This window comes from Eurytemora carolleeae, unplaced genomic scaffold (assembly GCF_000591075.1).
Source record: "Eurytemora carolleeae unplaced genomic scaffold, Eaff_2.0 scaffold205, whole genome shotgun sequence".
Taxonomy (NCBI): Eukaryota; Metazoa; Arthropoda; class Copepoda; order Calanoida; family Temoridae; genus Eurytemora; species Eurytemora carolleeae.
In genome coordinates, this window is record NW_019396096.1 from 197,641 (window position 1) to 210,494 (window position 12,854).

Sequence of the window (12,854 nt, forward strand, 5' to 3'; positions counted from 1 at the left end):
TTATTTATTCTGGCTGGGGGTGGGGGGTCTGGGGTCCCTGGACTCCCTCCCCCATGACATTTTTTTGAGATAACTCAAAAGTATTGGTCTCAGGCTATTCAAATTTTTTGACCTTTCTAACTAATGCCTCTCACTTCAGGCACAAAATGGAACTCTTATATGTACATACACCCTTTATCCTCAGGCATAAAGTAAACACCTACTCCATAACAAGTTCTCGGAACGTATCTATGCAGGTCCAACCCGTCCGCTATCAAAGTCAACCAGGACACAACCCACCTGGCTCTAAATGCCAAACATGGACACAAGCGTTGGAATCCAACAAGCTATTATCAACCAAAACTCACACAACCCACCTGGCTCTAAATGCCACACAGGGACACAAGCGTAGTTATCCAACATGCTATTATCAACCAAGACTCACACAACCCACCTGGCTCTAAATGCCACACAGGGACACAAGCGTAGTTATCCAACATGCTATTATCAACCAAGACTCACACAACCCACCTGGCTCTAAATGCCAAACATGGACACAAGCGTAGCTATCCAACAAGCTATTAATCTAGTGCTCTAAATGCCACACAAGGACACAAAGCCTAGCTTTCCAACAAGCTATATATCGATCCCAAATGATTGGGACGACCCGCTCTAAATGCCGCACCTTTTTAGCTTTTAACTTTTTATAGCTCTTTGGAAAGCCTGGAACAAAAGGAGCAGATTGCACAATTTTTGCGAAGAAATTTGGCATACTTTTTTTAAAAGAGAATTAGCACATTTTCAGGTTTCCTTGAATAAAATTTAGTTTTTTTCATAACTTTGCAAATATTTTTGCATATTTGAATTTGCCGTGGTAAGGGCTTTTTAAATAAGTATAATTTATCATATTTCGCGCACTTTTTTGTTTTTGCACATTTTTTGCTTAGTAACTTGAAACTACAATAAATATTTGAAATTTTGCAAATTTGCTAATTTTTTGCAGATTAACAAAGTAGAGCCCAAGGCTTTGCAAAAGTGTATCAAATGTTATTGATTTGTATCACAATATGGAAATAGAGGAGGGAGGATCCCATGGACCCCCCCCCCCAGACTTGTTAAAATAAATTCGAAATATAAGGAAGACGATTTTTCCGACTCAAATGCCGACGTTAATTCTCAATGTTTGTGTACACAGGAAGCAAGCACACCACATGTGTCAAATCCCCGCTCACCTTAGATCCCCGCTTCAACCGGCAGTCAGTTACGAACACTCATATTCACAACTCCATCTCTACCCTGGCTCCTCCATGATGATGATGCAGATACTCAGCGCAACGCACCTGTAGATCTGCCCCACCAACATGAAGCTCTACATCACCCCCCTGACTCCTTCGTGCTGATGATGCAGATACTGAACTAACAGCAGGCATGCTTATACTTCTGATCTCCCTATTAACTTCTTGAGAAGCTTACTTAGGAAACTTGTCGAGCTTTGTCCGAAGTTTCCGCTATCTCGAGTTGCCTTGCCTCTGATACATTGATAAACCCTGTTGTCCCAGTTCCCGGATCTGCTCCACCAACATGAAGCTCTACAACACTCCCTTGAAGCACCATCTAATATCCATCATTAATTCCTTTTTGTTAATTTCTAAATCAACCAATTTTAACCTTCGCCATGTGCAAATATTTCAAAACAATTTTATTTTTCTTAAATAAATGTTATAGAATATTTGTGTTTTTCCTGATTTCTTTATTTGTATATTTTCTGACCTTTTTAAAGGTCAACAAGACTATTTTGGGTAAACTAAACATCAGTCGGAATAGGGTTAATAATTATTCAATAGATGAATAAATAAGATTTTGTCAAAACAGTAAAACATGTTTTTTACCCCCCCTCTCATCCCGTACTTCATTGAATGGGTTTAAAATAAGAATACATAATAAGTTAGTATTTATATACATCTGTATTCTAGTCGTGTAGTGTATGTAGTGTGTAATACAAGATATATTTTAGATAAGCTTAAACAAGCATAGTAAAATTAGAAAACCAATTTGCTAGATATTCGAAACATTTCTCATACATCTTATCTATATATATATATATATATATAAAATTGTAATCTCTGTTTGACCGTCTGACTATTGTTATTCATATCTATGAATCTCTCACATATCTCCACTTCGAGATTTCAAAGGACGGAACCAAGAAAATTAAAATTCAGGAATTACAGAAAGACCCATTAAACTGTGAAATTAAAATGATGAAATTGTCTTCTGGTTGATTTGATATGTTAAACTACGTTAAACCTTCCTAAATTTTATTTTCCATGGTTACACAACTCTGATGGAACCTTCCTAAACTTTATATTCCATGGTTACACAACTCTGAAAGAACCTTCCTAAACTTTATTTTCCATGGTTACACGACTCTGAAGGAACCTTCCTTAACTTACACGACTCTGGAGGAACCTTCTTAAACTTTATTTTCCATGGTTACACGACTCTGATGGAACGTTCCTAAACTTTATTTTCCATGGTTACACGACTCTGAAAGAACCTTCCCAAACTTTATTTTCCATGGTTATACTACTCTGATTGAACCTTCCTAAACTTTATTTTCGATGGTTACACGACTCCTGATGGAGCCGTCCTAAACTTTATTTTCCATGGTTACACGACTCTGATGGAACCTTCCTAAACTTTATTTTCCATGGTTACACGACTTTGATGGAACCTTCCTAAACTTTATGTTCCATGGTTACAAAACTCTGAAGTCTGAATACATGAATTAACACAACATATTATCCAACTGTTAGAAATATAAGGGAAAGAAGGAATTTAATTTGCGTATACATATTACATACAGGGTTACCCACAAAGAAAGAGACTTTAATGCCGAAACTCTTTCTATACAGGGTTACCAACATTTTTGAGCCTTATTTTACGCTTTTATTATCATAAGACAATATTTTCTTTTGGCCTTTAAGAAAAATGTAGGATAGGGTTGAAATTCATGTTCAAAACCCAACTTTTCAAGGCCAGCTCATTGAAAAAAATTAGATCGCTAACTTTAATAGTGGGGGTGCTAGGAAGGGTTGAAAAAATGCCTAAAGGGTCGGAATAACGAATAATTTTTCTGTTTTTGACAAATATTAAGTTTTGCCCCCCCCCCCCACAGCCTGTTTAGGGTAAATCTGATGATTTTAAGGTTTAGTTAAGTTTTCTTATCAAATTTGTCTATATTAAATGATAAATAAAGAAAATAAAGACGCACGTTTAAAGTTGCAGGCAATCAGTAATATCAGGAAACAGATAGTATAAATTCTGTACAGTCGTCTCTACAGTCTCATCCTTTGTGGATAACCCTGTTTCTTCCGCAGTTGTGACAAAGTGGCTAAATGTCGTCGTAGTATTCTTCAATTCTTTCAAATAAAGTTATCATAAACCTTAATGTTTGGTAATAAATTCGAGAGTTGAATTATAAAATTTTAGTAATTCATTATTTTTAATTGTGCAAGCGTGAATTTCTGATATTTTGTATCAATAGCGAAATCATGAAATGGATTGCATAATGCATTAAAATAAAATTCTTCAACTTTAAAAGGTATTTATATTGATTATAATTAAAAATATTTTAATTAAGACGTCACTATAATTTTTTTTATCTATAAACCTTCAATTTCTTTTTTTAGATTTCAAATATTTTAGTATTTGTTTTGAGGGCACCCTTTCCTAGAAGTTGTTTAACCGGTATACACTCCATAGCCGATGGCAGTAAAGTGAGATTGGGGGAGGGGCAGGCATAGAATTTTTTTAACTTCTGAAAAATTACAGTTGAATATTTAACGAAATTCACTAATGCTTCTTATGAAAATATTTTGCTTAACTTTAATGATTTCACAACAACGAAAATATTTTAAGCTCCGTGGGAGAAGTACAAAGGGAATTGCAGGCTGAAAATTTGGTTTGGCTGTCTCCGACAGGAGATTCGAGTTGAAGACGACATTTTACAGAGTTCTTATAATTAATGGTTAACAACACTTTGTCTAGATTTAATAAAAATCTTATTTTATTAATAAATGAGAGTTTCCTGAATCAGATTTCAGAAGATGAGGTCTACCGATACAAACACAGGGGCAAAACCGGTGCTTTATTCTTACTGGAGGTCATCATGTTCTTGGAGGGTCAGGATTGCTCTAGAGGTCAGATTTTTTTCTAAAAATTTCTTAATTTTTATTTATTTTGATATCACAAGTTTTAAAAGTTTTATTATAGATTGCTGGAATAGATGTGGAGTATAAAATCGTAAATCTGGGTAAGTTTATCATATTTCATAAAGATGAAAGTTTCTGAGATTTTTCTGTTTTTTTTGGCATGGATATTAATAATTTTTAAATTTCGAAATTTGCTGTATGCAAAACTTTCGAATTTTGACCTCTATGTCGTGCATTGGAAAGCCTACCCTGCAACTTCAATGAGTGCCTACGCTGAATGGGGAACCTATCCCTCTCTGTGTTTTATCATTTCAATACAAGTTTATAAATTAAAACCAATTTTAAAACATTGAAATTTACTATTTTACACAAATAAATGCCTATTTAGCTCTAAAAAGTATTATTGAAGGGAAAACGCAAAAAAAATAATAAACAAGTGTTTTCCCAGTCAAAATACTTTATTTAATAAAGGCAATTGTCAAAACATTGGTTTTTAGATTTTTCCAGGCGAGGTAGGCTCTCACACACGACACCGGCCTTACAACTTTTGGCCGGGTTGGTTTGTCCGCCTTAAATTTTACAAAGAAAAGAGAGCAAGCCATATTTTTAAATTGATGATTTGAACCCTGCTTGAAAGACTTCCTTCTCGAGGAACTACAGGGTGTCCCACATCAAATTAGACCGCGTCAATGGGTCTAAATTACGATTTGGGGGAAAAATCAGAAAATTTAAGAAGAATGAATCATTTTGAAAAATTTAATAAGGTTAATAGAAAATTTATTTTGCTGATAATGCTAGATTTTTAGAGTATTATGTGCGTATTTTGGCGTTAAAGATTGGAGATAATCTAATATGATATTGGACGCTCAGTATATGTATAATCGTCAATTTCTTTATGTTTAGTGAAGGATGGTGGAGAGCATTTGAAAACTGAGTATAGGTAAGATATCTTAATAAATAATCATTATACATTTCTTTTTTACTCTTTCTTATTTAGTGTTTTCTTGGGCAAAATCGAATGTTTTCGTAAAATTATTGGTTTTGTTGAAAATTATCATATTCATTAAAAACAGATCAAGTGCAGTGCCGCAGTCCGTTATTTGGAACATTTTTTGGATTTTTGGCACTCCTCTTTCTGATTTTGTTAGTTATCTTTCAGTACTGTGGTATTTTAATCAACACCCTTTACCTACAGGGCTACCCATAGAGCATGAAACTACAAAGACGACATGTAACTCAATAAAAATATAACGAATCCACAATTAAATACCTTTTTCTAACAATTCTTTTAATGGTTTGACTTTGGATATAAAAAACAAGATTAAAGTTGCAGGATCAATATTCTAAGGAAAAAGTAATTATAAATTCTGTGACATCGTCTCTGAATTGTCATCCTATTCGGGTAAAAATAAAATGTTTTTTTAGTTCCCTGAATCCATTGTGCCAGCTTCCTACTCTTGAGATCAATGGAATGAAGTAAGATTACACTCCGCAGATATTTCATAATAAACAGAATTATGGTCTTCCCCACAAACTCAAATTTTCTTATCTCTATATCTGTGCAACCTGATGGTGTTGACCTATGATATTTCAAACTTATATTAGTTGATCATATATAATTCTTAATTTTAAATATCCATGGTCTACGACATTGGGGAAAAGATATGGAAATTAAAAATCAGTGTTTGTGGCTAAAACTCAATTCCTTACACAGAGCTGGGAACTCTTGAATTGCGGATATCGAGATCAGTGTAGGATTTCGATCTTTTGTTAATCTGCGGATTAATTTAATCTTTCTTTGATATCGCATGGGATAAGATGGTTATCATGAATGGAGCTTTGATCCGAAAAAGGAATAACTAAAATAAAATGAAGCATGATTCCTCCAAAGTTCCCTGCTGACAAGACTCCTAGATAAACCACTTTTTTTTTCTTATACCGGCCCACAGTAGTTCAACTACCTACCAATAACTATTAAGATAATTCCAGATAAACCAAAAGTATCTGTTTACAGATTACCCAAATTATCTATTTCCAGGTTGACCTCGAGTATACCTATCTCCAGATTAACCAAAAGTATCTGTTGGTTAAAGGGACAGTAAAGGGAAAATGAAAAGGGGTATAGGCTGAAAGCTAATCACTTTAGCTCTTGATCGCGACCAATGAAAGTTATATCTGATGTTTCTGTCTCGAGAAACTGATATAAAACTGTGTTAAAATTACACGAAAATTCATATAAGTAAAATTTTGAAAATCTGAAACTTAAATCACGTGACCAGAACTATCACCAATGGCAGAGAAGTATACTGGTCACGTGTCTCCGCCTGTATCACGTGACCACTTTACTGCACTGCCATTGGTGGAATTTCTGGTCAAGTAATACGGACGTAAAAATAAAATTATGAATGAAATCTATTGAAAATAGAAATAACAAATATAAAAGTAAACCTAATTTACAATTAGCTTTCTCTGGGATATCATCGTTTTCAGATTGGTTGCTTACTTGCTGAATATGATCTGTTTAAACCTACTACTTTTACACAAAATTTTATATATATTAATTTTCGTATATATTTGACACAGTTTTATATAAATTTCTCGAGACCTGAACATCAGATATGACTTTCATGGGTCGCGATCAAGAGCTAAAGTGATTAGCTTTCAGCCTATACCCCCTTTCATTTTTCCTTTACTGTCCCTTTAACCTAAATTGTATCTGTTTCCAAGTTCACCCAAAGTAGCTGTTTTCAGTTAACCCAAAGTATCTTCTTCCCGGTTAATCCAAAGTATACTGTTTCAAGGTTACCAAAAAGCATATCTATATCAAGGTTAACCCAAAGTATCTGTTTCCAGTTAACCCAAAGTATCTGACTCCAGATTAACCCAAAGTATATCTGTTTCCAGGTTAACCCAAAGCTTATCTGTTTCCAGATTAACCCAAAGTATATCTGTTTCCAGGTTAACCCAAAGCTTATCTGATTCCAGATTAACCGAAAAGTATCTTTTCCCATGTTAACCTAACGTATCTGTTTCCAGGTTGACCCAAAGTATCTGTTTCTAGATTAACCCAAAGTATCTGTTTCTAAGTTAACCCAAATATCTGTTTCTAGGTTAAGCCAAAGTATATCTGTTTCCAGGTTAACCCAAAGTATTTCTCTGTCCAGGTTAATCAGAAGTATATCTGTTTCCAGATTACCCAAAGTATATCTGTTTCCAGGTTAACCCAAATTATATCTGTTTCCAGGTTAATCAGAAGTATATCTGTTTCCAGATTACCCAAAGTATATCTGTTTCATTATGGAATACATAAACGAGATTGCTCCTGAAGCAAATCTTCTTCCTGCAGATCCAGAATCCAGGGCTAAGGTATAAGAACAGTTTTCTCTCCTTCTTCTAGAAAATAAATTGATCCTTGGATCCTGAGAAAGACGGACCTTTGGATTAAAAAAACAAAAGGTTTGATCTTATTCTATTTTCAATTGTGTTTGTGTGGTAGGTTCGGATGATTTGTGAGATGATAAACTCAGGGATTCAACCAATACAAAACCTCTCCGTGCTTGTTAAACACAGCCAGGACCAGGTCGTTTTCAGGATGGACTCTCTCAAGTTAATCCGTTCTGTCTTTACCTCAGGAGCTATTACTTTCGATCCAAATTTAACCAATGAAAGGGACTGTAAGTGTAATTTCAAGTGATCCTACATGCAAAGAACTGACAATGCCCGATTTACAACAGTACAGCTTAGTCTGTTTGTTTAACCTTGTTGATGTTTCATTGTTCAATTTCATTTGCGGATTCTCAGTAAAAGTGACTTGCCATTGCTTACAAGAAGCATGGTTGAAATTATCAAAATTAAAGGGAGTGTTTGCGAAAAATGAAAGGGGGTATAGGCTTAATGAGATAAAAAAGCGCTTTTGATCGCTACTAATCTTACTTGTTGTGTCTATAAGGAGAAAATGATTAAAAACGACTAATACCAAAGAACGTAACGTCCATACACATCCAGAAAGATGCAACATTCAACTCGGATCGTAAACAAATCAATTTAATTCCAAACAAATCATTCAGATATTACAAACAATAGTCATCGATTATTTTTCGACGCATTCGTAAATAATTGATATTTCATAATATTTTGTATTTTTCATGATCTGAGAGTTGCTTATGAAAATATTTTTCTGTTTCGAGGATTTTTGATAATGAAGACGACATTTTTATATTTTCCAGGAATGTTCGAAAATCCAGCGCCAGCGAAAAATATTTTTTTTAAAAATCAAAAAAAGTGAAAAGGTCTCAAATTGGATTTATGTTTTACAACATCATTTTTACAAAAAGAGCTTGATCAATGCAAATTTTTTGGCTGTGTTTTTATTTTAATTCAATTTTTCTCAAATTAGTAAAATTTTTATATATTTAAATAGGAATGCCGAGTAGAATGGGCTCATTACTGGATAGAAAAGGGTTTCATTGCACTAGAGGTATTTATTTATCTTCATATCTAAATATCTGTCTATCTCTATCCATTTATGTCCAATATCCAGACTAAGGTTTGTTTACTTTCCTCTCATAAACTGCAGTACACATTATTTATATAATTCTACCTTTACATTCCTTGTATCTATATTCCTTCTGCCTACCCTACATACCTACCTGTCTACTTACCTACCTGTATACTTACCTACCTGTATACTTACCTACCTACGTACCTACCTACCTACCTACCTACCTACCTACCTACCTAACATAAAATAATAAACTATAATTTGTCAAAATAAATATCATCTTTTTCTTCTTTTTTCTTCTATTAAATTATTTTAAGGAACAATTTTTAAATAAATGTTTAGATGAGTTTTATGAATAAATTTTAAGATCAAAGACTAAAAAGTATAATTCATTAGACGTACATATAAACCGAATATTTTGTACTTCCTGTGTCTATGCCTATGCAGTATCCAAGTTAAAACAGTTACTAATTAAAACTTCTAGTATAGGTAATTCCAAAATGTGGTTTACAAATACAATATTTCAAGAAATCTGTCCAGATTTCATTTTATTAAATAACAACAAAATTGTGAAAATGTTTATATATTTTTCAGTTTGAAAAAATATAAAGAAGGTAGACCACATTTTGAAAAGTTCATAAAAATGTTCGACCTTTATTTTATTACATTGTTTTTTTTTATGTTTTTATTAATTACTATGTTTATTGGAACACGCTTTACTTGATGTATCTATCTATCCCGGTTTCAAGGGCATACACATCCATTGTGGTATATATATATATATATATATATATATATATATATATATATATGAGTATGAAATAGAAGGGAGATACAACGTACGTGGCCCGCCCTACCATATGATTTCCATGCTTTGCAGAAGTGTACTCCATTTGTATAAAAATATTCAGAATAGGTTATTGTATACGCGGTAATTGTACATCAGACAAATGCTTCTTATTCAAATGGAGTACCGTCTGCATAGCATGTATAATCATATGGTAGGGTGGGCCGCGTCAGTTATATCTCCCTTCTATTACATACTCCTTGTATATACACTACACAGTACATACTCCTTGTATATACACTACACAGTACACTCACGTTTCAGAACAATCTGTCGTGCGTGCAAGTGTGTATTTATACCTGCAGCATGACTTGCATAGAGAGAACGCATGAGTATTTTCAGCTTAAAATTTTTAACGCTAGGTGTCTCCAATACATATTTACGATAAACAAATACAAGCCTATACATTTATTTCACACGCTATGGAGAATTTTTTGATATTTGTTTGAGTTATTTTACGCTCTATTTTTGAATATGGATGTGTGATTGCTTTTTTGTAACTTTAAATCAAAGTCTTTTAATCAATTTAAATGGCCATGTGACTCTATGAATGCTAAACTCGATTTATATAGTTATTCTCAAATAGATTGTCATAGACTTGACAACCTATTTGGTTATTCTAAATTGTGCAACTTTTAGAATTGGCACATGTGATCAATTTCAATTTTAATAAATATAATGAATTTTGAAATACCTTTCTTATATCTTTTTAACACTACCCGTGACGTTTTTTATAATAAACAAATTTTATAAATATTTAATAGCAAATTGGTCGCAAAGAATTATTGGCGGATTGTTTATTATTTTTCTCAGTCTATAAACAACATCTTGAACAATGCTGATTTTGTAAGGTAAGATTTTGAACCAATAAATAATATTTTTTTTGAAAATTTGTTCGTTCGAATTATTTAAAAAAGTAGTTATTATCAAATTAATTAACTATGATTAAAGGGACTGTTAAGGTAAAATGATAGGGGTATAGGCTAAAGCTATAAAATGTTAAGAGATGATCGCGACCAATAACATTTCTATCTGATGTCCCTGAGGTACCAAGAAAATTTAGGTTCGCTCCATAGTTGTAACACTGTAAAATTTAACCATGCAAAAACCTTTTCTAATAATGCTTGATATTTAGATCAATATAATTTATTTTCAACTTTGAGATACATACAGGGTGTCCCACGAAACATGACAGTATGCAAGACGACTTGAATATCGTCTTGATTTTTGATATAATTTGCTGCATTTATTTGTCAACCTAATTTTAGAAGTAAGTTTCTAGAGATAATAATCACAAAATTCCCCTAGTCCTGCCATTTCCAAAATGTGGTCTGCATTTTTTGTGCTTTCAATATTACCCAAGATATGAACAATTTCGTTCAGATTTCGACAATTTTGCTTTTATTTAACAAAATTGAAATCTGAATTATATCTCCGGTAATATTGAAACCACAAAAAACGCAGACCACATTTTGTAAAGGCCAGGGCTAGGAGAATTATGTGATAATTGTTTCAAGAATCATACTTGTTAAAGTAGATAGAAGACTAAATGTCACAAATAAATTCAAATATCAAAGACGACTTTCAAGTCGTCTTGCTATTGTCATGTTTCGTGGGACACCCTGTGGTTGAAAATAAATTATATTTATCTAAATATCAAGCATTATTAGAAAAGGTTTTTTTCGTTATCTGAATTTATTTATTTATTTACAGTAAATGGATAAAAGTATGTAATACAAATATACAAAATTAAACCAAAGTATTTTAAAAACATACAATAATAAGCTTAATAACTGTGCAATAATAAACAAATCTAAATACAAACCTATGCATGATAAATTGACAAAGTAAAAATGACTGATTTTTTACTTAAATAAAAAATGAAACTTTTATTCGAAGTTGGATCCGAAACAACTAACTAATTTTGTATTCGTCAAAGATATAGATTTATAAATATAATCTTCAGATTTGACAGACTTGATAGACGAACTATTATATAATTTATTCTGTTTATTTATGGTCTGTCTTTTATTTAGCCTTTTTATGATAAATAATAGTTGAAAAAAAACAATATAAATCTGTCTACATGAATATTTAATGTTTAAAAGGGTAAGAAAAATACAGATGATTTTGAAATTTTAGGAATTTCGCATTTTTTTCTGTAAATTTGAAATTTTTAGAAAAATTTTGTTTTTTGTCAAGATAAATTTTAAATTTGTTAAGATAAGTTAGCCAACTACAGATAAAGTTTTGCGCTATTATCGCGCATTGGAAACTCTAGTTCCCAAAAACTGAGTTTACAAGATCACAAACTTTGTATGAGCTCAATTTGAGTTGATAACAGAGATAAGAGAGTTACAGAGATCGATTAACACCTAAAATATGCGATATTTTCCACAGCATGTTCTATTGTGTACAAGGACTGTACACGACCAATCAGGAGACATCTGTATTCAGGGATATTCATGGATCCTTTGAATAGGACATGCAAAATCTTTAAAAATACACAATATTCATAAACGTTATGTTTATGTTTAAAATTAGAGTATTTCTTTAAAAGTTATAAAACTTAACCCCTGAATGCAACAAGTGGTCGAGAGATTTCAGTCAGAAAACATTACATGGAACCAAAGCATGGCGTGCCGGGACACAATAGGTCTGCTCAGCCTATTTAGGTAGAGTGTATGAGCAGTCTGTGTAGTCTGTGATTTATAATTTTTGTAAGCTTTGTTTAAACAAAACACTGAATTTCCAGCATTGTGGAGACCATAGATTAATTCAAATAGCAAATAGGACGCTAGATGTCGTCTTTTCAAAATTTTGGGGTTTTTCGTTCACAATAACTCTGAGGCCCAAAGTTTTTACGCGCAGTCGGATAGTTAATGTTATTTTTTGTTATCCATGTTTCATCTTCATAACTTTTTAAATGAAGAAAAAGAACGAAACAACATTTTATTTAAATTATATTTGGGAGAAAGTATATACTGAGTGACATTATGCCAAAAGAATAAAAAAGATATAATTGTAAGTACATAGCACTCATTATTAACATCTTTTATATCTATATTAACATACATTTTACATATTAATAGTATCATACATTAAAGGGACTGTATGCATAATTTTAAGTGACCCTTTTTGCAAAAACGTCAGTTCCTGATTCACAATGGTACCCTTGAAACCTTCATCTAATCAATAATGTGGAAGATCTTGTCATGTTACTTGGTTTCAAAGTTGTTAAGTCAGATCAATCTTGTTCACTTTTGTAAATAAACCACAATTGAAAAATTTCAGTTTTCAGGATTATACATGT

The 12,854-nt window shown here is 32.5% G+C and overlaps 1 protein-coding gene across 1 annotated transcript; it reads left to right on the forward strand.

The window, feature by feature from the left end:
• The first annotated feature begins 4,056 nt into the window (after window positions 1-4,056).
• LOC111694810 (maleylacetoacetate isomerase) lies at window positions 4,057-8,884 on the forward strand. Its single transcript, XM_023463837.1, has 9 exons — window positions 4,057-4,181; window positions 4,255-4,294; window positions 5,097-5,133; window positions 5,619-5,668; window positions 6,943-7,021; window positions 7,304-7,341; window positions 7,465-7,559; window positions 7,690-7,773; window positions 8,614-8,884. The coding sequence occupies exons 1-9, from the start codon at window positions 4,089-4,091 to the stop codon at window positions 8,692-8,694; spliced, it is 597 nt and encodes a 198-aa protein (XP_023319605.1). The 5' UTR covers window positions 4,057-4,088; the 3' UTR covers window positions 8,695-8,884.
• Window positions 8,885-12,854: the final 3,970 nt, after the last annotated feature.